The 26,292-nt window shown below is 43.7% G+C and overlaps 2 protein-coding genes across 10 annotated transcripts in view; one reads left to right on the top strand and one right to left on the bottom strand.

Annotated features, from left to right (window-relative positions):
• Positions 1-24,778, top strand: lat (linker for activation of T cells). Of its 3 annotated transcripts, XM_078268712.1 has the most exons (15): positions 1-253; positions 363-466; positions 1,161-1,390; positions 7,416-7,484; positions 9,060-9,169; positions 9,869-9,902; positions 11,180-11,208; positions 14,404-14,446; positions 16,282-16,343; positions 17,088-17,120; positions 18,098-18,146; positions 18,232-18,296; positions 19,562-19,600; positions 20,463-20,504; positions 23,175-24,778. In XM_078268712.1, exons 5-15 carry the CDS (start codon positions 9,067-9,069, stop codon positions 23,294-23,296), a joined length of 621 nt encoding a protein of 206 aa, XP_078124838.1. In that variant the 5' UTR covers positions 1-253; positions 363-466; positions 1,161-1,390; positions 7,416-7,484; positions 9,060-9,066; the 3' UTR covers positions 23,297-24,778. The 3 variants fall into 3 exon arrangements, with proteins under 3 accessions (XP_078124838.1, XP_078124836.1, XP_078124837.1); XM_078268710.1 differs by lacking the exon at positions 7,416-7,484 and having other exon boundaries at positions 5-253; XM_078268711.1 differs by lacking the exon at positions 7,416-7,484 and having other exon boundaries at positions 5-253; positions 1,164-1,390.
• The window catches only part of atxn2l (ataxin 2-like), a 33,327-nt gene continuing 31,692 nt past the window's right edge, over positions 24,658-26,292 (bottom strand). For all 7 annotated transcript variants that reach the window (XM_078268703.1, XM_078268707.1, XM_078268705.1 and 4 more), the window contains exon 23: positions 24,658-26,177. In XM_078268703.1, the coding sequence (XP_078124829.1) occupies positions 26,119-26,177 (59 nt within the window). In that variant the 3' untranslated portion in view covers positions 24,658-26,118. The remainder of the gene's footprint in view (positions 26,178-26,292) is intronic.

Genomic DNA, 26,292 nt, shown 5'->3' on the forward strand with positions numbered 1-26,292 from the left:
TAACGCCCGGCGAGGCTCAGAGCTGTCACAGTTCATCTCCTGATTGGGTCGAGGTGTCGGTGTGAAACCTTTTGTGTGTGTGTGTGTGTGTGTGTGTGTGTGTGTGTGTGTTGCTGTTCTGAGCTGCAGGGCCTCGTCTCTCCAGTTTCTAGTTGCAGTTTGCAGTTTGCAGTAGTGAGCGTCTGAAAGAGGACAGTTTGATCAGCCCACACACACCTCGCTCTCTGCAGATGCCAGTGAGTCACCTTGTTGGGTGAGTCAAGCTTTGCAAAAGTTTGTCACACATTCGCTCTCAAACCGAAAGCTTGCTCGGGTTTTGTCATTGATCAGGTGATCTCTTGTGTGTTTTTCTGAACTTTCAGACGTCTCTTTGGACAAACTATCCTGAGCTGATGGTCGATCGCCATCTTGCACGGAGGAAAACAACATCACAGGATCTGTGGAGGGAACTGAAGTGATCTGATTGGTAAAGATGGGACCATATGCTTTTCCTGATACATGAGTACTTTCATTTATTGTGATTCTAGAAGTATTGTGATTCGATAGTATTGAGTATTGTGATTTTCTTTTCCTTCTTTAGAATAACATCACATGTCAGTCAGTCAGCCAGTCAGTCAGTCAGTCAGTCAGTCAATCAGTCAGTCAGTCAATCAATCAGTCAGTCAGTCAGTCAGTCAGTCAGTCAGTCTATCAGTCAGTCAGTCTATCAGTCAGTCAGTCAGTCAGTCAGTCAGTCAGTCAGTCAGTCAGTCAGTCAGTCAGTCAGTTAGTCAGTCAGTCAGTCAGTCAGTCAGTCAGTCAGTCTATCAGTCAGTCAGTCAGTCAGTCAGTCTATCAGTCAGCCAGTCAGTCAGTCAGTCAGTCTATCAGTCAGTCAGTCAGTCAGTCAGTCAGTCTATCAGTCAGTCAGTCAGTCAGTCAGTCAGTCAGTCAGTCAGTCTGTCAGTCAGTCAGTCTGACATGTATTATTATATTTGTAAAGAACATAAGATGGATCTTCTGCTTGTTCTGCTTTCGCTCTGTTTTGCTGGAAGCAGATATGATGTAGTCGCCATCGACGGTACCGTAGAAACAGAACAAACAATAAATAACAAATATTGATTCTAGGGAAAATAATCTCTTCTAAAAATCTCCTCCCCTCCACTCCTGATTGGTTGCAGCAGCGACAGACGGAGGAGGAGAGACGTTGACAGAGAAGGAGGGAGGAAAAGCTGAAGTAGGTCTCCAGATCTGAGCCCAGAAGTCTTCAGACATGGCAGATGTCATACAGTAGTCGCCTCATGTGGACCAGATACTGCAGGGGGACACGAGACCAGCAGCAGGCCCCGAAACTTCACCCGTCCTCCGTCATACCACCAACCCTCCAACCGCTGTCTGTCCTCAGCTCCAGGTCAGTTCTCCATCCTTTTTATATCCTCTGCTACAGCCGGGGAAGAGTATTCAGATCCTTTACTGCAGTAAAAGTACTGTCAACATACTCTGTTACAGTAACAGTCCTGCATTTAAAATGTTACTTCAGTAAGTCTGTAAGTATCTTCAGGAAAATGTAGTTAAAGTATTAAAACATTGTAGAAAGTGTAAAGGATCCAAACACGTGTGTGTGTGTGTGTGTGTGTGTGTGTGTGTGTGTGTGTGTGTGTGTGTGTGTGTGTGTGTGTGTGTGTGTGTGTGTGTGTGTGTGTGTGTGTGTGTGTGTGTGTGTGGTTAATGGTCTGATCATCTCAGCTGACTTGTAGTCGTTATATTGTCGGCTAGTTTACTTTAGAATCAAACATCAGATTTATAAACTACATGTAACTAGTAACTAAAGTAACTAGTAACTAAAGTAACTAGTAAAGTAACTAGTAACTAAAGTAACTAGTAACTAAAGCTGAACAGATGAATGTAGCGGAGTAACCAAAGTAACTAGTAACTAAAGCTGAAACAGATGAATGTAGTGGAGTAACTAAAGTAACTAGTAACTAAAGCTGGAACAGATGAATGTAGTGGAGTAACTAAAGTAACTAGTAACTAAAGCTGGAACAGATGAATGTAGTGGAGTAACTAAAGTAACTAGTAACTAAAGTAACTAGTAACTAAAGCTGGAACAGATGAATGTAGTGGAGTAGAAGTAGAAAGTGGCATGAAGAGAAAAGACTCAAGTAAAGTACAAGTACCTCAACATGTGGACTGAAGTACAGTACTGGAGTACATGTACTTCGTTACATTCCAGCGCTGCTCAGCTGCTCATATGTGTTAACATCTGTGTCATGGAGGAACCTGAGGTTGTTCCCAGCATGCACCTGGAGCTGAGCATCGAGGCCTAGTGAAGGAAACCAGTTTAAACTTGGCGGCCCAGATGTTGAGCTGTTTAGGGTTAAATATTCTCTCAGAACACAGAAGATGTCAAAGGTTATTACCAACGGAGATCTGTCTGACTTCTTTATGTCTGATTATGACTTTGAACTGAAATACGTCCCCCTGTGCAGAGTGTGAGTGTGTGTGTGTGTGTGTGTGTGTGTGTGTGTGTGTGTGTGTGTGTGTGTGTGTGTGTGTGTGTGTGTGTGTGTGTGTGTGTGTGTGTGTGTGTGTGTGTGTGTGTGTGTGTGTGTGTGTGTGTGTGTGTGTGTGTGTGTGTGTGTGTGTGTGTGTGGGATGATGCCGGTACGTACATCAGTGTACCAGAGATCACTGATCACTTATAGATTATATATGATATATTTTATATATGATATATAAAATATATCATATATTTTATATGATAGATTTTATATATTATATATCATATATATAATATATTATATATATTTATATAGATTATATATAATATACTCCTTAACTTGGGAACCTGAAGATGTGCTAAGATTATTTTTTGCCTTTAATGGACAGGACAGCTGGGTGAGAAAGGAGAGAGAGAGTGCATGCAGGAAATCATCACAGCTCGGACTCTAACCCTGGACCTCTGCGTCGAGGCATAGACCTCTCAGTATATGTGCGCCTGCTCTACCCACTGAGCCAACCCGGCCACGATGTGCTTCCTATTCTTCACTTTTTGGAACATGCATGCTGGATTTTGGGTTCAGCGCTCCACCGAGAATCTCCGTTGTCGAAGCACAAACCTGTTTTTTAATAAACGAGGCACGAAACATGGAAGCAGCACCCAACCATCATCACTTTAAAGTGAACAGAGTCCAATTAAACAGGGATTCCAAACGTGTCATTAAAAAGTGACACAAATAAAAACTCAGGAGTTAAAGTTAAAAACTTCAAAGATAAAGTGGTAGAAGTACATTTGTTCTGTTAGTTTCTACTTCTACATCTTGTACTTTTTTACTCCTCTACGTTTCTCTGACAGCTTCAGTTACTTTACAGATTCAGATTATTAAAACTAAATCTAATCAGCTAATACATGATGATGGCTATTATAGATGAAACTACCCAGGGTCTACTCATATTTCTACTCATTTAACAACTGACAGAGATCTCAATCAGCTCCTCTCTGCTGAGTGACAGGCAGCCATCCGGTGAGTTGTGACTCACTTTTTAAAATTAAAATGAATCCTGTATCCGTCCCTTTCAGGCAAAGAACAAGTACAGTGCTCAGCATGAGCTTATGAAGCCATGCTAAAGGTGACTAAAAAGAGGAATAAAAAAAGCATCTTTAGGAAATTGATCTTAATGCCTTAATTAGAAAAAGTATGAAAAATCCAACCTTTAAGGACCCCAATTATCTTTGTGAATGAATAATGTATCGTAAATAAATAAATGTTCTTCCTTAAAATACAGGAGGCATAAGTCAGTCCACCCCTATGTTAGATTCCCATAGAGGCAGGCAGACTTTTATTTTGAAAGGCCAGTTATTTCATGGATCCAGGATACTATGATCCTGATAAAGGTCCCTTGGCCCCCCCATCATCACATACCCTTCACCATACCCCCCATCATCACATACCCTTCACCATACCCCCACATCATCACATACCCTTCACTATACCCCCCCATCATCACATACCCTTCACCATACCCCCCCCATCATCACATACCCTTCACCATACCCCCCACATCATCACATACCCTTCACTATACCCCCACATCATCACATACCCTTCACTATACCCCCCTATCATCACATACCCTTCACCATACCCCCCCATCATCACATACCCTTCACTATACCCCCCACATCATCACATACCCTTCACCATACCCCCCACATCATCACATACCCTTCACCATACCCTCCATCATCACATACCCTTCACCATACCCCCCCCATCATCACATACCCTTCACCATACCCCCCCCCCATCATCACATACCCTTCACCATACCCCCATCATCACATACCCCTTCACCATACCCCCCACATCATCACATACCCTTCACCATACCCCCCCATCATCACATACCCTTCACCATACCTCCACATCATCACATCCCCCTTCACCATACCCCCCACATCATCACATACCCTTCACCATACCCCCACATCATCACATACCCTTCACTATACCCCCCCCATCATCACATACCCTTCACCATACCCCCCACATCATCACATACCCTTCACCATACTCCCCACATCATCACATACCCTTCACCATACCCCCACATCATCACATACCCTTCACCATACCCCCCCCATCATCACATACCCTTCACCATACCCCCATCATCACATACCCTTCACCATACCCCCCACATCATCACATACCCTTCACCATACCCCCACATCATCACATACCCTTCACCATACCCCCCCATCATCACATACCCTTCACCATACCCCCCCCCCATCATCACATACCCTTCACCATACCCCCCATCATCACATACCCTTCACCATACCCCCCACATCATCACATACCCTTCACCATACCCCCCCCCCATCATCACATACCCTTCACCATACCCCCCATCATCACATACCCTTCACCATACTCCCCACATCATCACATACCCTTCACCATACCCCCCACATCATCACATACCCTTCACCATACCCCCACATCATCACATACCCTTCACCATACCCCCCACATCATCACATACCCTTCACCATACCCCCCATCATCACATACCCCTTCACCATACCCCCCATCATCACATACCCTTCACCATACCCCCCTCATCATCACATACCCTTCACCATACCCCCCACATCATCACATACCCTTCACCATACCCCCCACATCATCACATACCCTTCACTATACCCCCCATCATCACATACCCTTCACCATACCCCCACATCATCACATACCCTTCACTATACCCCCCCCACATCATCACATACCCTTCACCATACCCCCACATCATCACATACCCTTCACCATACCCCCCACATCATCACATACCCTTCACTATACCCCCCCATCATCACATACCCTTCACCATACCCCCACATCATCACATACCCTTCACCATACCCCCCCCCCATCATCACATACCCCTTCACCATACCCCCCACATCATCACATACCCTTCACCATACTCCCCATCATCACATACCCTTCACTATACCCCCCATCATCACATACCCTTCACCATACCCCCACATCATCACATACCCTTCACCATACCCCCCCATCATCACATACCCTTCACCATACCCCCCCATCATCAGAGGTAACCTGATTCATTATGAAGGAGTCCAGCGCGGGTTGAATGCCCATGGGCAGGTCATCGGCGTTACACGGTGTTAGTGTATACTATGTAATGTCTGTATCGACTCTGGAGTCCACAGCGGTCCGTGCGTGTATGTGTGAGGCCATCTCCACCGCATCCATCTGTGACGTTGTCAGCTTTGTGTCTGCCTGGCTCAGAGCGCCGTCCAGCAAAAAGCCACTGTAGTATCTGACGATTTACACTTTGACTTAAGATTTGGTATAAGGAGATGCATGAACTTTACCCCACTTTTACTGAAGACATCTGGAAACTGTTAACATGAACAGAGAGCCCCTTAAGACAGAAGAGTCCTTTTTTGGAGTTATGTCAGATAAAAGGCATCGATTGGTCAGTTCCCTACTCCAATCATATACTTACATATATCACACCTTATGTTAATACAATGTACAGGATATATACTGGGTTCACACAAAGAAAAGGCAGAGCGACAATATTTGAAGATTGGGTCGGTCGTCTCTCCAGATGTCCATGGAGTCTGTAAACTGATGCTGGAACCTCTGATGTAATAAACCTTTTTATCATCAAGAACAGTGTCAACGAAGTTCCTTCTCCACACATCGGCAACGCAGTGCTGCAACATAATATATAATATACAACACCACGAAGCTTAAAACGCTCTCAGAACGTAGCGTTGGCTGCCTCCCACTAGCCATGATCACTCTGCTGCAGCCTCTGTCACGGCCGGTGTGGAGCTGTGGGAAGGCAGTGTCGCTGTCACATCTGTCCCTGGGAAAAGTAACGTTGCACCAAATTGAAAAAGGAACTACGTTTTGATTACCAAATGTTCAGTAGCAGCGCGTTACACTACTTTTTACCCTGAAAACGTAGTTACGTCACTTTGTAACGCGTTACACCCAACACTGCTTACCCCCCTTGGTCTTTACTTTTAACTTTGACTTTGATCACATCTGGTAAAAATTATCAGTCTGTTCTTGTCACATTTCCGTTCTTTGACCTTTTTTGCTGCCTTCAGTAAAACCTCTCGAGGGTATTGTGGGAAGAAAAGAAATTGAGAAAAACCAAATGAGCTTAAAGACGGAGCCACAGCTCACAAGATGGCCGCTGCTCCCTCTGCTCAGCTGAGACATGGTGAATAACCATGTCTCCGTTCATCAGGAGACGCCAGCTGTGTGTCTGCAGAGCTGGAACATAACTAGGTACTTTTACTCAGGAACAACATGTGTGTGTGTGTGTGTCTGTGTGTGTGTGTGTGTGTGTGTGTGTGTGTGTGTGTGCGTGTGTGTGTGTGTGTCTGTGTGTGTGTGTGTGCGTGTGTGCGTGTGTGCATGTGTGTGTGTGTCTCTGTGTGTGTGTGCGTGTGTGTGCGTGTGTCTCTGTGTGTGCGTGTGTGTGTCTCTATGTGTGTGTGTCTCTGTGTGTGTGTGCGTGTGTGTGCGTGTGTCTCTGTGTGTGCGTGTGTGTGTCTCTATGTGTGTGTGTGTGTGTGTGTGTGTGTGTGTGCGTGTGTGCGTGTGTGTCTCTATGCGTGTGTCTCTATGTGTGTGTGTGTGTGTGTCTCTGTCTCTGTGTGTGTGTGTGTGTGCGTGTGTGAGATGTTTTTAGCAGGGACTTTGAGGTTCTGAGGAAGAAAGGAAATGATAAGGGGAGCAGAGTGTGAGATGGTTTCCTTCCTGTGTGACACAACGCTGTGATGATTATTATCATGTTCTTCTAATACGGCCTCGGGAAAGGAAAGAGTCTCTCTCCTCTCCTCTCCTCTCTCCTCTCCTCTCCTCTCCTCTCGACAGCACGGAGCACACCGACCAGACTCGAGTCACCGACCTCGCCAGACTGTCAGACGGCCGATTATCGTCTCGGTGTGTCAGCGCCTTTAGTATTAAGTTGACTATTTCACATCAACCTAGTTAATTTTTACATTTTCTTTTCGTTGTAAGACTACCTGAGAGACTGGGCTTTAGTCACAAACACTGATACCAATCCCATTCCTAGATATTTCATCTTTATTTAAGTTTAGGGGTGCTGTTTGTGTGCTAGTGGTTTAACTCTGACTTGAATCATCACATCACATGTCATTTAGCTGAGCTTTTATCCAAAGAGACTTACAATGTCTATACATGTCAGAGGTCACACTCCTCTGGAGCAACTAGAGGTTAAGGGCCTTGCTCATGGACACATTGGTTGACGTATCTCAGTGGGAATCAAACCCAGGTCTCCCACACCAAAGGCACGTGTCATATCCACTGCTCCATCACCACCCAAATATAGTAGTCTGGTTGACAAGGACTGGATTCAAACCCATGCACACAGCGCACAATGGAGTAGCAGTTAATCAGTTAATAAATAACTTCACTGAGAACACCTGGTTCTGTTGGTTCCCTTTCCCCTCACCAGCCGGGTCGCATCAACACACATTCAATAAACTAACAGCACGTGTGTGTGTGTGTGTGTGTGTGTGTGTGTGTGTGTGTGTGTGTGTGTGTGTGTGTGTGTGTGTGTGTGTGTGTGTGTGTGTGTGTGTGTGTGTGTGTGTGTGTGTGTGTGTGTGTGTGTGTGTGTGTGTGTGTGTGTGTGTGTGTGTGTGTGTGTGTGTGTGTGTGTGTGTGTGTGTGTGTGTGTGTGTGTGTGTGTGTGTGTGTTTGGATCCTTTACACTTTCTACAATGTTTTAATACATTAACTACATTCTCCTGATGATACTGACACACTTTTACTGAAGGAACATTTTCTCTGCAGGACTTTTACTGTAACAGAGTATTATTACAGTGTGGTAAATGATTTTCCCCAGCTTTTTTTTAAAATATTTTTTTGGGCATTTCAGCCTTTAATTAGCCTGGGAAAACCTCAAACAACCGTTGAGGCGGGCTTTACACCAATCACAACCGTTGAGGCGGGCTCTACACGATGACGACAGCGCAGCGATGGCGAGCAGCTTTTTGTTTACATTCAACATGGCGGCCACCGAAGCGCAGCAGCCCGTTGATGCCGCTGTCGCTGCTACGTCACCCAGATCGTTGCTCTGATTGGTTGAAGGACTATGCAATGGATCCAGAGGCATTTGAGTGGCGTCCGTTGGTGACGCCCCTTTGGAAATGGGCTGTGAATGAAGCTTCCCCAGACCCCTCTCAGTTACAGCTGAGAAGGGTCCGGGGTCAACCAGGCTAGTCTTTAATGGAAAGGACAGCCAGATATGAAAGGGGAGAGAGAGGGGGGGAAGAAAATCATCACAGGTCGGACTTGAACCCTTGACCTTCTGCATCAAGGCATACACCTCTATATATGTGCGCCTGCTCTACCAAATGAGCTAACCCGGCCACGTAACAGAGAATTTTTACAGTGTGGTATCAGCACTTTTACTGCAGTAAAGGATCTGAATACGTCTTTCACTGCTGTAAAGAAGATGTGTATAATAGATAATGCTCTTGTCGTCCTCAGGTGAAACATGGCCGCCTCCTGGCTGATCTGGGTTATGGTGGTCGCCATCTTCGTCTCCATGGTGCTCCTGGCTGTCGTGTGTCTGCACTGCCGGAACAAAGGCCCTCTGGGTGGGAAGATATCTGGCTTCAATCTGCACCAACACACGGTTAAAGGCTCTGACACACCAACCACGGCCGACCGTCAGCAGTAAAGTCAGTATGACAGTCTCCCCGAGTCGGTCCAAAAAGTCCCTCAGAACACACCGAAGAGACGAGACGTAATACGTCTCCATAGCAGCAGGCGGCGCTAATCTGGATTGTCGCCCAAAAAATGAAAACTGGCAGCTGATTGGACGAACGGGTCACGTGGGTCTGGCTGCTCCCCGACCATCATGGCGTCTCGTTCAGAATATGATCTCATATTGTCCTAAAATAGTTCCCCGTAACGTGTTTCTGGAAACATTTGAAGAGAGAAATAAAATAAAAATAAAAGGTCAGTTTAAAAGATTAATGTCAGATTTTGAGAGACTCTAGTCACGCTCATCCCGCTCGCCATTTCCGGTAAGTGTTTTAACATAAGTGCACTGATTCTCCAGTCAAGGGTTAGCTCTCGCTCGTCACCAACCTCGCCAGACTGTCAGACAGCTGATTATCGGGTTGGTGTGTCAGCGCCTTAACCGCCCCGTCCTGTGGGTGTCAACCAGCCTCAGATTAAAGCCATCACACCTCTGATGGCCACTGACACTGTGGTTTCTGGTTTTAACTGCAGAGAGATTTTATATCTGAAATGTTTAATTGAAGGTAATAGTTTCTGTTTCCTCCCTTCAGTCTCCATCAGGCAGACTTCAGAGGACTACATACCGTAAGTTCTTTCTCCTAAAACTCTTTATGGGTGAAAGATGGGGCTGGGTGTCTTCAATATAAATACCGATACCTTGACTTCGATACAGATGGTTGAACAATCTTTTTCAATACCAATTTTATAAACCCTGGTGGTTTATTTGTACCGGTATAATAGTGTGGAGTTATGTAAGTAATTTTGGTGTTGACATTTTCTATTTTTCTGTACATATTAGTGTTATTCAGCACTTAAAGTAATGAAGTATGAAGTTACTGTCCTTTGAGTCTCATGTTGTGGATTACGGGAACGACTCGTAAGATTTCTCAGCTGACGGTTCATTCCCTAACATAAAGTGTGCTGTAAAGGGAAGGCAGGCAGGCCTACCCTGGAGCCACGAACTCAGCTAATAGCGTTAGGGCTTCCAGGCCACAGGCAAAGGCAGTGGTGTAGTGTAATGCACTGTTTCTCAAATGGGGGTACGTGTCCCCCTAGGGGTACTGCAGGACTGCAGGGGGTACGTGTCCCCCTAGGGGTACTCTGGAGGACTGCAGGGGGTACGTGTCCCCCTAGGGGTACTTTGGAGGACTGCAGGGGGTACGTGTCCCCCTAGGGGTACTCTGGAGGACTGCAGGGTGTACGTGTCCCCCTAAGGGTACTCTGGAGGACTGCAGGGGGTACGTGTCCCCCTAGGGGTACTTTGGAGGACTGCAGGGGGTACGTGTCCCCCTAGGGGTACTCTGGAGGACTGCAGGGTGTACGTGTCTCCCTAGGGGTACTCTGGAGGACTGCAGGGGGTACGTGAGATATTTAACTAAATGTTTAATAGTAACAAGGCTGTTGTCCAGAACATTGTTCCTCTTCATGTAGACTTGTTATTTCCTACCAAAAATATGATATTTGTGTCTCCTTCTTTGGACCTAATCTATCCTTCCTTCTACTTTTTACAAGTTTCTCACTTTTTTCTTCTTATGTCACTGTTTTTGAAGTTTTTGATACTATTTTGACCTATTGTTGCCTTCCTTCCTTCCTTCCTTCTTTCTACCGTCTTTTTCCAAGTTTTTGTCTTTTTTTACAGTTTTTGTCTCAATTTCTCATCATCATTTAAACATTTTCCAGTTCCAAGGCTGTAGTTTAGTAAATCTATCGCTGACAGCGCTGTACTGTTCCTCTTTATAGAGGTAGAAGTATTTAACTTGATACCCAGCCCCATAGTGAAAGACAATATTTTCACAATAATTCAAGTTAAAGCTCAGTTTTATATGAATGATGACTGAATGTTTTCTCCTTTTTTCAAGCAGATCAACTCAGTTCAGAGTCATCCATCCATGTAAGTCTGAAGCACCTGAAAAGGTTTAAAGAAGTTGATTGTTCTCGTAAGAAAAGTCTGTTAAACATTTAAAACAGGAAGCAGCTCCTCCTGGCAAGTATCTGCCAGTTAGTTAATATAATTTATTTTCATGCAAAAAGATGCTTCACAAAAGTTAAAAAACACACTCAAAAAATGCTAACATGCTAACACGCTAAACCAGAAGTTCGTCAGGGTTTTCCCAGGCTAATTAAAGGCTGAAATGCCCAAAAGAATCTTTAAAAAAAGCTGGGGGAAATCCTTTACCACACTGTAATAATACTCTGTTACAAGTTAAAGTCCTAAACTTTTTTTAAAGGGAAGTGTTCTGAGACCATGGTCCATGGTGATAATTTTCTATAAATAACAATACATTGAATTGAATTAAATGTTAAACAATAAGAAACTATTGGTTTCTTGTGTATTAACTGTAAGTATTTAAGAGGATTTAATATTAAAATCAACAACTGTATTTAGAGATAAAATAGGGTGTTAGGTTAATGTTATGGAGCAGAAAATAACATTTCTTCACTTTATATATTCCAAAACCATCAAAAAAGGGCTGATTGGGGCTGATACAGTCACAGTGTCCCGTAGTGAGAGTGATGCTGCAGATTATCTGAACATCCAAAGCCTTTTTCATGCAGAGTTGACTTTGTTTTTATCTGGTATGTTTCCTTCTTCACGATCCCTGGTCTCCTGGGTGAAAGTCCTGTGATGAGCCTCTTTCCGGCCAAGTAGTTCCAGGAGCGTAGTTATAGGAACAGTCCGCTTCTAAACAGATCTACTAACTACTCTCCCCCAAAACAGTTTACCATTTGCATTCACACTGGCCAAGTGGCCGTAGGAACTGACCTTTTGTTATTATAACACAGCCATCTAACCACCACTATGTGGAAAAGGGAAAAGACCCTGCCCTGAAGTAGAAGCTGAAAGAGTTACAGGAACTGTGGTCAGAGGAACTTAATAAGGAACTGCAAAAATCCCTCCGGTCGGAAAGTGGCTATAATCTGAACATCCGAAGCTGTTTTCACACAGAATTTACTCTATTTTTATCCGGTATTTTTCCTTTTTTTCAGCAAACGGTTCTGTCTGATGCACAGTAAATCAGATTACTTTGCGTATCTCAAGAAAAATTAATAGAGAATAAAAATGAGCTCTTTGTCGATATAAAGAACAGACATGTGGCAGCAGTGTTATCTTAACCCGCATGTTGTCATCGGGTCAAATCTGACCCGTTTTCAAAGTTTCTATATCAGAAATTTGTGTTTCTTTTAACCAAACTGCCCATATATAACTGAATGAAGTTGGCTAGAAACCTATATGTAGCACAGAATTGGGTGATAGTTTATACTTTATGCTTTACAAACCAGAGAACAGCAGGTGAGTACGTAGGAAAGTGCGTCGAAAGCGTTAAAACCGTCCAAAAAATATTGTCGAAATAGTCAAAATAATTTAGAATTTCTGCTTTTTTTAACTCAGAAATTAGGTATAATTTCATGTAAATGAGGTTTATTGACCAAGCATTCTGATAATAAGTGTTAAAATAGTGTTAATAAGCTGGAATAAGAAGGTGTAACATGTAATTGGGTTATAATTTCTACTTTGTGCTGCAGGACAGCAGGTGCATAGTTGACAGGAAGACAATAAATAAATAAAGTTTAGGCTAACTAGTTTCTAATAAGAGAAAAATTAAGAATTAGAGAAATTAGCTCTTTGTCGATTTAAAAAAAAAACAGACATGTTGCAGCAGTGTTATTTTAAATAAAAAAGAATAACTAGTTTCTAATAAGTGAATTCAGAGGATAGTTTCCATTCAATTTCAAGCGTAACTCTCACCAAAATCCAACCTAGAGTCTTTTTGTGAATGTACCTGAGTCAAACTTTCGTTTAAAAGAATATTTAGGACGGAAACGCCACTTTTAAGATGTACCGTATTCTGGTTTTTGGGTCAAATGGCCTTTTGAATGGGAGAGCTAGGGACGCTACGATGCTAGCCTCAAAATATCTGTTTATAGACCACTAAGAAGGCTCGACACAACATGAGACTTTGCTCCAAGTATCACCAGGGACTCTACACCTTAACCACAGCACTGACAACATTGGTTGTGTTCAGAGTTTACTAAAAAAGGTTTTAACACCTTCCGTTAGCAGTTGTTGTTACGCTATCCTCCATTTTCCCAGTCCAAAATAGGCGATCTCTGAATGTGAATGAACGGACTCCATAGGAGGAAATGTCATTCTTATATGAGGCTCCTTCAACCACGAGGTCAATATTGTGTTTCACTAACGACAAAACAACAATAATCCGTGTATTTCTATGGAACTAAGCTTTAGGAGCTCTCCATCTTTACTCTCCTCCCTCGACTATTTCTGACTGGCTCGATAGACGGAGACCGGAAGAACAACTGCTAACGTTGTTGTTGAAAACCTTTCTTTTTAGTAAACTCTGAACACAACCAATGTTGTCAGTGCTGTGGTTAAGGTGTAGAGTCCCTGGTGATACTTGGAGCAAAGTCTCATGTTGTGTCAAGCCTTCTTAGTGGTTTAAAAATAGATATTTTGAGGCTAGCATCAAAGTGTCCCTAGCTCTCCCATTCAAAAGGCCATTTGACCCAAAAACAAAAATACCGTAAATCTTAAAAGTGGAGATTCCGTCCTAAATATGCTTTTAAATGAAAGTTTGACTCGGGTCCATTCACAAAAAGACCCTAGGTTACATTTTGGCGAGAGTTATGCTTTCACTTGGAGATCAAAAATGTGTCCGTGTCCGTATCCCCCAATGTGTAAAGTACTGCGTGTTTTTAGAATATCTTTAGTGATACTCTGCAGACTGAACTCAGGAGCTTTTGTTTTAAATAAAGGTCATTATTATATCACCATCTTGGTCTCCTTGAATAATTTATTAAGTTAAGTAAGTTGTAAATAGAGAAATCCACAACAATATCCCATACTGGAGACTTCGACTCTACGCTGATGATGATGTTATTTATGTTTTTTGTAATGATGATGACGATCATGACAACAACAATGATGATGACGATGATGATGATGACTATCATGACGACGATTATCATGACGACGATGATGATGATGATGATGATGATGATGATGATGATGATGATGATGGTGATGATGATGATGATGATGATGAACTCTCTCTCTGTTGAGTTGCAGCTCAGACGAACACCGACCTGTCCTCCAACCTGCTGTCACCTTTGTGAGTTACGTTACAAGAAAACACAGCTGGTCTGTCTTGTGTAAAGTACTTGAATGAAGTACAAGTATCTTACCAGAAAATAACTTAAAGTTAAAGTCTCCTTTCAGAATATTACTTAAAGTAAAAGTCTTTAAGTATCTGATATTTACTGTACTTAAGTGTCAAAAGTAGTTTGCTGATATTGAGGGACCGTTCGGTATTTAGGGAATGGACTACCGGAGGAAAATAAGGGAGGGTCATGTCTTTTTATTCTTTGTCATCAAATTTTTTTGGTCTAGGGGGGAGGGTCACCCAACTTTTGTATTCATGAGAACAGCAAAATTTCAAAGTGGCTTGTTTGGTGCATATTTATCCATGTAGCTCTCTCAGTCTCGGCCCCTCTCGCTAGCAGATGGGTCCCTCCCTGTTTAGTCAGCCAGATCTGTAGCTTTAGAGACCGTGGGATTTCCAAAACTGAATAAATCCCGCTCGCACATATAAACACAAAACTGCTTTGCTAGCTCCAACGTGTTGTAACTAAGACATCTGCTGAAAAAATAATTTTATTCATTAGCATGATTGCCGTATTGTTTAGTTCAAAAACATTGCACGAAAAAATACCAGTCGCAAGCTTTTATTTTGAAAAGTCAAAGCTTGCAGACTTCACCAGCCAGGAGGGCATGAGACGGGAGGTCTCCAGGCTGCAGCCATACCCAACTCAAATATCCTTTCGGTCCTGGTGATATTATATATATATATATATATATATATACGACAGCCTTTTCAAGGCATTTGAGAAGGAAGGAGTGGTAGCATGCAAGCTCCCATATTGACGCTCGTCTGAGAAATGAGAAATGAAATGAGTTTTGGATAATGTTCAGCTTCGGCAGCTTTACCTATATGCTAAAATATAAAACGACTGAGGAAGCCTAGTGACAAGTCCATAGCAACCAGTGTTGAATTACCCAGTGTGCTTTGCTGAATGGTCTCAATGTTTTTTTTTTATTTCATGTGAATACTAGTTTACTAGAGGAGGAACTTAGTATTTGAAGTAATGCAGTAATGCAGGAAGTGTGCATTTAGTCTCCATGTTTACTGTGTTTCCATTACAACGTTAGTGAGTTAATCTACTGAAATGGCCCCCCCACCATAACAATGTTAGTGAGTATATCTACTGAAATGGCCCCCCCACCATAACAATGTTAGTGAGTATATCTCCTGAAATGGCCCCCCCACCATAACAATGTTAGTGAGTTAATCTACTGAAATGGCCCCCCCACCATAACAATGTTAGTGAGTATATCTCCTGAGATGGCCCCCCCACCATAACAACGTTAGTGAGTTAATCTGCTGAAATGGCCCCCCCACCATAACAATGTCAGTGAGTATATCTCCTGAAATGGCCCCCCCACCATAACAATGTCAGTGAGTTAATCTACTGAAACGGCCCCCCCACCATAACAGAGGAGTGTGATGTGTAAGATGAGAAAGCAGAGGTTTAATCATGTAACCAGTGGTTATCTGGACATCTTTGTCAAGCGCCAACCAGAACAGAATGCATTAATAAATTGCTGGGGAGGGTCATCCTTTCTTCCATGTCATTTTGGAGGGTCATCCAAACTGTATTGCTGGTGAAGGGAGGGTCAGGTCTATTTTGATTAAAGATCCCAAACTCCTCCGGTGGCCCCTAAAATAAATAACCAACAGTCCCTAAATGTACTTCATTATAAAAGTAAAAACAAACTTTGTTTATGAATTCTGAACTTTATTGTGGCTCCCTTATAGTGAAGCATACTTTTACACTTCTTAAACATCAAACTCAAAGTCTGTGTTACTCTTTTTGTTCTCCCACTCAGCTCATCTTCTGCTCATCCAGGAACTCAGCGGAGATTCCCGTCCATCACCCCGACAGAAACTGGTGACTTTCTGCTTTCTTTCCTCTTTCAGACAACTATGTGTTTGTCTGTTTCCATCGCGTTGTTCTCCTCCTTCAGCTGTCGTTCACATTTAATAACTCATCATTTATAAGTCATGTTAGTCGGCAACAGGGACGTGCACAGACATTTTTTTGGGGGAAATTTAAGTGAAAAATAAGGGCACTTCTTATAATTATTTATTTAAAATTAAATCATTTAAAACGTTAAATCAGGGGGTTCAAACTCAATTTCACTACAGGCCAGACTGGAAAATAAGAATCACATCAAGGGCCGGACATGTAGAGTTTATTCACATGCTTTTATTCAAGAGACAAAGTCAAATATTTTGACTTTATGATTGCATGTCTCATATAGTCTTCTCACTTACAGTTTGGGTCTCATAAAGCCCCAAACAGTTCCTTCAACATCTTCGGAAAAAGCGCCAAAAACGTAGGAAAAAGTGGCAAATACATTGAAAGAAGGGTCAAAAAACTTTTTTTTAAAAGAGCCAAAAACGTCTGAAAGTGTCAAATGCGATAAACTCTAGGGGGGTCTCCTGACTGAATATTTGGATTTTTTTAATCAATTAATAAATTAGTTTGACAGGAAAGCTGTGGGCAAACAGGAAAATATACATTAATTTATAAAAAATAAGAAAAAGTTGACTGTGTGCACGTGCCTGGTTGGTCTGTTTATCTCTGACGTTAGTTTCTTTATAACTGTGGTAATCTCTTTCTCTCTTACAGAAAGTAATCCAAGTTATGAGAATCCAGCAGACGGTAAGATCATGTTGACTTTAAAGCTTTAGTGTGTAACTTTTTAAAATAAAAAACGTCCGTTCCATTCAAGCCATTGCTAAATGAGTAGCTACAAAGCTAATTAATACTATCAGCTCCACACAACTCTCTCTGGATCTCTCAGTAGGACTATGTTCAGAAGATTGGGGCGTCCAGTGACTTTCCCACGCAGAAACTGAAGATAATGACCTCTTCTGAAGAGTCCATCATGTTTTTAATCCTCTGTGTCTCCTGTGTAAAGGAGGGGGGTGGGGGGGCGCGACCATGGAAAGCTTGGGTCATGTGGATGCGCCGACAGTGTTGTTGTCATTACTTTGAATTTCTCATGGGGCTAGTCTATATCCCCGACGTTCCACTTCCGGGATTGCTCCAGTCCTGCCGTTAATTCTGCCAGATGTCCTTCATTTGGGCAGGATGTCCATCCCCTTCCTCTGTCTCTGTGTTGGGGTTCTAACCTCTGGTGGATTTGTGAGGACTATGGTTAACTGGTCCTCAGATCTCTGCAGGGTAAATCCAGACAGCTAGCTAGACTATCTGTCCAATCTGAGGTTTCTGTTGCACGACTAAAACTACTTTTAACGTCCATGTTCCACCAAAACCAGCTCCTTCCTGAGACTATTTAACAGAGGCACCGTGGCTCCGTCCGGAGCTTAGCCCCGCCCACGATGATTGTGATTGGTTTAAAGAAATGCCAATAAACCAGAGCACGTTTTTCTACCATCCCAGAATGCTGTGTGGACTAGACAGACCCTCCTCTGCAGCGCTATGGAGGAGGGTCTGGACATGTGAGGCTATCATGAGGGAACTACACACTACTATAGCTTTAACTGAAGCAGAACGGTTCTAAAATTGCTCTGATCGTGTTGAAAGTGCTTTGAGCTTCACTGTGTGACGATGATGATAATGATGATGATGATGATGATGATGATGATGATGATGATGATGATGATGTTCTGCAGGTCCTGACTACATAAACGCAGAGAGCGATGCAGAAGACCCCGGCTACATGTAGGTTTCCTCTCTGTCGGACCTTCTCTAAAGCTGCAGCAGGAAATCACATCTCAAGGTTGATTTTTTCTTCTGTTTTCTGCAGAATCGTGTTGCCCGAAAGTGAGACTCCTCTGACCAATCAGAGCCGAGCCTCGACGCCCAGTTCAGGTACAGTTTGAAAAAACAGAAACACTAATTCATTTTTATCCAGCCAGTGTTACGTTTCTAAAGTTTCACTGACAAAAAGCTACTGACCATCCAACCCGTTCTCACTCTGAACTCGTAAAATACGGACGTTTGGACAGTGGCTGTCAGCGTCTGAAGAGACAAAAAAGCATCCTTCAGCGTGTTTGTAGAACGTAGCGGGGAGAGCAGCAGCTACACGGGGTTTAGAGAGGAGTATGTAAGGGTAAATACCACGTAGGGAGGTTGGTTGGGGGGGAGGATGGGTCAAACACAGGACGTTCACCAGGAGAGTGGGGATCGGGTCCCGCGTGTGTCTTTAACTGTCCCGTTATTCCCGTGTCACAGAAATGTAAGCCCACCCACAACCTTTTCCTTAACATTACTTCGTCAAAATAGTCCCGACCAAGCACGTTTAGATAAACAACGACAAACCAAACGTCAAATTTTACCAGATGAGAGTGAGAATGTGTTGGGCCAGGAGCTGAGGGTTACAACAAGTGGGACCCAGAGCTTTGTCTTCTGGCTGTCCGGTACAACGCCCGCGTCACTGTCGACTGATTTGATTGTATGATTGTCTGTGGATTGTTGATGGTGAGTAAAAGATCTGTTTACTTCTTCAACTGCCGCTCAAATCCATGTTATGATTTTTGAGTTGCATTAGATCTACAAATCTTCACTTAGAAGAGACTTAGTCTCAGAGCTACGTCCTGAATTTGCTGCATCATTCAACATGACATCATGACTTTGCATAAACATACACACCCACTTTCCTAAAGCCAAGTGGCGTGTTATCTGGACGCATTTTGAGCTATCCTCCTGTATGTCTACGCTGTATACAGCGGACGGCAGTCTGCAACGTCACAGCGTGAACATACACGCCACTTTCTAAAGCCACGTGGCGTGTTATCGCGAGACTACGGTTGGGTTTAGGAAACGCCACACGTGGGACCTGATCCCCGGTCTCCTGGTGAAAGTCCTGTGTTTGACCCATCCTCCCCCCGACCAACCTCCCTACAGATTTTCTCCCTTTCATACTACTCACTACGGCGTCAATTTCACATCATCACAAGGTAATGTAAGTCAATGGAGGCCAAACGGCGTTGATACACACGCTACAAAGAGAGTATGAGTCTTGATAACACGCCAATAATGGCGTATGGATTGGTGTGTCATACATACACCTCTTCATGACATCAGTCTGATATTTGATGATCCGTAGATTTGATGATATTTGTTTTCGTCCACAGATGTTCTACATGATTATGAAAACGTCCCAGAGAAGAGCGGTGAGTCTCTAGTATCACACAGAGTTTCACCATATTATGTCTTGTGGTTCTTTATCGATTCACACATCCACATATTGATTTTTATTCAATAGTTTACATGCAAAGATTCGCAGCAGAACGTGGGGGGAGTTCTTCTTTTTTCCTACAAACTTATTTTATACGTTTTTTTTCAGTTGACATCTAGCTTCAGGGGGGCGGCAAAGAAAGTGTTGATGGTGTAGCCCGCCAGAGCTCTGGCTCGTTCAGCGCTGCAGCTAAACATGCTGCTGGGAAAGTTTAGGAAAAGTAAAATTGCAGATAGACACTACCGGTCAGAAAGAAATGAGGCGGATGGTTCCTACAACGCTCTTCACAACTCTCTTCACAAGTTTTATTCAATTTCACAGCATTTGAAAAAAAATTTTTACGAAAGAACGTTGAAAAAAGTGACAAATGTCGGGAAAAAATTCAAAAACGTCAAAAGGTGCAGAAACAAACGTTGAAAAAAGTGACAAAAACATCGGTGGAAAAGTGTCGAAAAAAGACGTCCAAAACGTTGAAAAAGTTTACATGTTGACCCAGAAAAACAAAAAGTTGCAGGTCGACGGGAAGACAACACGAGGTATATGAAGTAATCTTCCGTCATTTGTTCGTGTAAATTCCCATATTTCTTCAGCCTCACAAATGCACCTATACCCAAATAAATAGGACTGATAGACCTGCAATACTAATGAGACTTTGCAATACTGTAAATACACTTTTTCCTCTCTCCCTCGCTGCTGCAACAGCGTGAATTTCTCCGTTGTGGGATTAATAAAGGAAATGAATAAATAAATCATCATGGTAACTGTCTGTTTCCTCTTTCTCTTGCCTCCCCCTTTAGAGGACAGAGACTATCTGAATGTGGAGCCGCTGCACTTTCAACGTGAGTTTGATTTTCTTTTCGGTTTTCACATCATTAGCGTGTTTCACACAGGAAGCTCTGTTTTTTACGAGGTCATCCGTAGCAACAGTTTGTGCCTCTGATGTAATCAGACGCTCGTTCAGTCACAGCTCAGCATCCGCTTTGTCAAACACGTGCTGTATGAGGCCAGCTGTGGTTTATACCACTTCTCTTTTGTCTTATAGCTCAGTGGAAGGAATATTTTTGAGATTGTTGGTTGGACGGGAGTGTGCCTATGTTCCTATGTTCCCACAGCCCAATGTTCCCACAGCCCAATGTTCCCACAGCCCAATGTTCCCACAGCCCAATGGTCCCACAGCCCAATGTTCCCACAGCCCAATGTTCCCACAGCCCAATGGTCCCACAGCCCAATGTTCCCACAGCCCAATGTTCTCACAGCCCTATGTTCCCACAGCCCAATGTTCCCACAGCCCAATGTTCCCACAGCCCAATGGTCCCACAGCCCTATGGTCCCATAGCCCTATGGTCCCACAGCCCTATGTTCCCACAGCCTTACATTCCCACAGCCCAATGTTCCCACAGCCCTATGTTCCCACAGCCCAATGTTCCCACAGCCCAATGTTCCCACAGCCCTACGGTCCCACAGCCCTACGGTCCCACAGCCCTACGTTCCCACAGCCCAATGGTCCCACAGCCCAATGGTCCCACAGCCCAATGGTCCCACAGCCCAATGGTCCCACTAGGGGACTCCAAGCTGCAAGTTCAGCCCGTTCAGCCTCAATATATTTAGGGAGAAATAAAATGACCTGTCTTTATTTGTAGCCACTAGCAAGTAGCCTTCTTTGTTCTAAACATTTTAAAGGTGCTCTAAGCAATGTTGGGTGACATTGTTGTTTGAAGTATTGTCAAACAAAACGAGGCTAACTCGCCCCTCCCTCCTCCTCATCCCGTCCCCTCCCTCCTCCTCATCCTGTCCCCTCCCTCCTCCTCATCCTGTCCCCTCCCTCCTCCTCCTCATCCCATCCCCTCCCTCCTCCTCCTCATCTGTCCGCTCCCTCCCTCATCCTCATCCCGTCCCCTCCCTCCTCCTCCTCTGGAGGACTGCAGGGGGTACGTGTCCTCCTAGGGGTACTTTAGAGGACTGCAGGGGGTACGTGTCCCCCTAGGGGTACTCTGCAGGACTGCAGGGGGCACGTGTCCCCCTAGGGGTACTCTGGAGGACTGCAGGGGGTACGTGTCCCCCTAGGGGTACTCTGGAGGACTGCAGGGGGCACGTGTCCCCCTAGGGGTACTCTGGAGGACTGCAGGGGGCACGTGTCCCCCTAGGGGTACTCTGCAGGACTGCAGGGGGCACGTGACATTTTTTGCTAAATGTTTTTCAGTTGCAAGGCTGTAGTTAGTCCACTGTCTTGTGGCTTTCTTTGAAGGTTTTGTCTGTTTCGACCTGTTCTTGCCTTCCTTCCTTCCTTCTTCCGTCTTTTTGGGTCTTTAGGTCCGAGGCTGTAGTTTAGTAAATCTACCGCTGACAGCACTGTATTCTTCCTCGTTATAGAGACTTTTTCCTACCAAAGATTATTCTCACTGGTTAGGGGGTACATGGAGAACCCGTGGTGTAGAGAACCTCATCGTTGACTTTTTTATTATCATTTTCTGTTTAAATTGCTTCAACTTGAGATGTTTAAGTTGAATTTGAGATTTGACATGTGAGACGTTAGGACAGATTGTCTTTAGATGGGAGACGTTAGGACAGATTGTCTATAGATGTGAGACGTTAGGACAGATTGTCTATAGATGGGAGACGTTAGGACAGATTGTCTTTAGATGGGAGACGTTAGGACAGATTGTCTTTAGATGTGAGACGTTAGGACAGATTGTCTATAGATGTGAGACGTTAGGACAGATTGTCTTTAGATGGGAGACGTTAGGACAGATTGTCTTTAGATGGGAGACGTTAGGACAGAGTGTCTTTATAGATGTGAGACGTTAGGACAGATTGTCTTTAGATGTGAGACGTTAGGACAGATTGTCTTTAGATGGGAGACGTTAGGACAGATTGTCTTTAGATGGGAGACGTTAGGACAGATTGTCTATAGATGTGAGACGTTAGGACAGATTGTCTATAGATGTGAGACGTTAGGACAGATTGTCTTTAGATGGGAGACGTTAGGACAGATTGTCTTTAGATGTGAGACGTTAGGACAGATTGTCTTTAGATGGGAGACGTTAGGACAGATTGTCTTTAGATGGGAGACGTTAGGACAGATTGTCTATAGATGTGAGACGTTAGGACAGATTGTCTTTAGATGTGAGACGTTAGGACAGATTGTCTTTAGATGTGAGACGTTAGGACAGATTGTCTTTAGATGTGAGACGTTAGGACAGATTGTCTTTAGATGTGAGACGTTAGGACAGATTGTCTTTAGATGGGAGACGTTAGGACAGATTGTCTATAGATGTGAGACGTTAGGACAGATTGTCTTTAGATGGGAGACGTTAGGACAGATTGTCTATAGATGTGAGACGTTAGGACAGATTGTCTTTAGATGTGAGACGTTAGGACAGATTGTCTTTAGATGTGAGACGTTAGGACAGATTGTCTTTAGATGTGAGACGTTAGGATCTGTTGATCAGATGATGGTGACACACACCGACATATGAACTCATTCTGTTTGGTTTCATGTTTCCCTGCAGGGTCGACACCTGATCTGTCGGCTCAAAGCGACAGCAATGACGACGACGATGATGATGATGATGATGATGATGATGATGAAGGGAACTACGTTAACGTGCATGATGGGACTCTGACTGACTGACCGAAAAATGACCTTTTATGGACGACAGAAACTCCTTTTCTCTCTGAAGGATCAGCTGAAGGTGAACGTTTCACAGAAACAGAGAGGTTTCCGTTTGGTCAGCTTTTCTACCAACCAGTGGCCCAAACGTGTCTCTGTAGGGCTGTCGTCAGGGAAACAACATTTAGAAAGCTCACTCAGGGAAATTGTGCTCCCGTCCACAGTTACCCAGAGATGATTCGCTGTAGTCACGACCTTTAAGAACGCCAAAACAAGCTTTTAAGGAGGTCCCCTTGAACTCTGTTAGATCACACGCCATTTTTCATATTCTATAGACCACACGTGTATGATCTGAGTTACCTTTCAAAGAGAGATGTGTGCGAGACCTGCATATTTTTGTGTTTTTGAATCAGTATTTACGGAAGATTAAGAGTACAAATTGTACCTGGCGATGAATGAAAAGTTATTATAATTAACCGCGAGACAAACATGAACAACTGAACCAAATTTTTATATTTTATATTTCTAAATTTGCCCTCTAAAGATGATTTAATTAAAGGTGCTGTAGGTCGGACTGTGAGGATCCAGGACTGAACATCAACAACTTCTCAGCCCCTCCCCCCTTTCTGCTAAAGCCCCAAACGGTCTCCTAAGCCCCTCCCCCCACAAGGGAGAATGAATGCGTGTGCATGAGCAGTGATTGACATGCAGTTAGACACCCCCCCTGGCCCTGATTGGTCCATCTGATCAGTTAGACACCCCCCCTGGCCCTGATTGGTGCATCTGAACAGTTAGACACCCCCCCTGGCCCTGATTGGTGCATCTGAACAGTTAGACACCCCCCCTGGCCCTGATTGGTGCATCTGAACAGTTAGACACCCCCCCCCCGGCCCTGATTGGTGCATCTGAACAGTTAGACACCCCCCCCCTGGCCCTGATTGGTGCATCTCAACAGTTAGACACCCTCCTGGCCCTGATTGGTCCATCTGAACAGTTAGACACCCCCCTGGCCCTGATTGGTCCATCTGAACAGTTAGACACCCCCCTGGCCCTGATTGGTGCATCTGAACAGTTAGACACCCTCCTGGCCCTGATTGGTCCATCTGAACAGTTAGACACCCCCCTGGCCCTGATTGGTCCATCTCAACAGCTGGAGATGGACCAACAACATTGGCAGCTCAGCTTCCCAAATCCCCCCAAAAACACCACCAGCATTTCTCCGTCAGGCGTCTTCACAATCACTCTGCAGAATTACACTTCTTAGTTGATTTTTGTCATGTGCGTCCTCCACAGTACCCGTCTGACATTAAAAGGGTTTTAGATGGTGTTCATGTTTGAGCTTTACTTTAGATTTTTACTGACAACTCCTGAGAATGTCTTAATCACGTTTAGTTTTTTATTACGGTGTATTTATGTTACCGTTACTGTCTCTCTGTAATCCACTTGTGTGAACTAGAAATGTAACTACAATTCAATTAAACCTTCAAAAAACTTCAAACTCTACTAGATTGTATTCATTATTTACATATATGAAGAGTAGCTCAAGATGTGTATAAAATCTAATCTGTCGACAGACTCGTTACTTCCCAAATGTGTTTTTACACATTCTTAATAATCTACTATATTATCAGCTGTGTCAGCTCATTTGAACATTTGTCACTCAGCCGTCTGTTTTTGTAAAAGGCTGGAAGTACGATAAGATGTGTGATATGAAGCTGCAGCTGCTTGTAGATGGATTTGATTTTCACACCTTTGAACAAGCCATGCTAACTGTTTCCAGTCTTTATGCTAAGCTAAATGCTGCAGCTTTTACATTTATATATATTCACCAAGTCAAATTTAAGACGTTTTAAGACCATGAATGAAATGAAATGTAAGACCTATATCACAAAATGAATTGCTTTCTTGCATAAGAAGCAGCTGGCTGCTCTGAGCCCTAAATGAAGGGCTAAACTTACACTTCAACATAGCTGAAGAATAAAATCGGTTTTATGTAAGGATGCATCGAATCCAGATTTTTGGGGTTCGGCCGAATACCAAATCCACTGGTTGAGATTCTGCTGAATCCTCCCCCCATCCTGAGTCCACTAACACGTCAACACATGAATGAAGTCAACAACGTCCACAGCCTCTACAGTAGTTCAGTGTAACAACTTCAAAATGTCTTTTCACATCGTAGGAAAGCACATCGCTATCGCCAGATTTTGGCTAACCAGTGTATGATGAAGGCATGTTGGGGGGGGTGAAATTAGAAAGCTAACGTTAGCTAACGAGCACTGTAGGGAGACTCAGAGAGAACAGCTGACAGCCTGGAGAGGCTGTCTGGTTAACACCAGTTTTTAGCTGTGACTGTCCTTCCTTTGCCGTACCTGAAGTTGCTGCATTCTGGCTGCTGTCTGTAGATTCCTTCATGCTCAGCTCGTATTCTTCCAGATGTTTCATACCAGATGTTGTAACAGACTAAAAACTAACTTCCAAGGACACGGTGTTTTTTCAGTGGTTTTATTATTAATGAAGTAGTTTCGTCTGTAAAAGGACAGAGGAGGGGAGGAGGGGGGGGGGGAAACTGTTGCCACTGCCGTCAGTCTAAATGTTTCCACTCGTTATCGTCTTCAGTCCAGCTTCGTGTTCACATGTGAAAACCGTCTGTATTTACATTTTAAAATCCAGAAACGTCTTTCTGTCTAAAGGATGAAGTGGGTCAAAATGAGGATGTGTTAATTTGATGTCAGGAGGGGGGAATGTTATGAGTTATTTGGGGATTTTGGGGTTGTTTTTTTTTTTTTTTTTCATCACGCAGTAGCGCTCGTCTTCCTCGCTCCTGAAGCCAGATGGGACGGGTTTCAGTTTGCAGAGGGGTGAAAGGTCAGCTGCTGGCCGGGGTGAGCCTGGACCTGAAGAGCTGGAAGACACAACATACAGACGTTTCTTAAAATCTCTTCATTCAAAAACACCCTAAATTACACAAGATGAGTGGCACCTTTAGTGCTGCGATCACATTTTTAAGTCATAGTATA

This window comes from Sander vitreus, chromosome 15 (genome assembly GCF_031162955.1).
Source record: "Sander vitreus isolate 19-12246 chromosome 15, sanVit1, whole genome shotgun sequence".
NCBI lineage: Eukaryota > Metazoa > Chordata > Actinopteri > Perciformes > Percidae > Sander > Sander vitreus.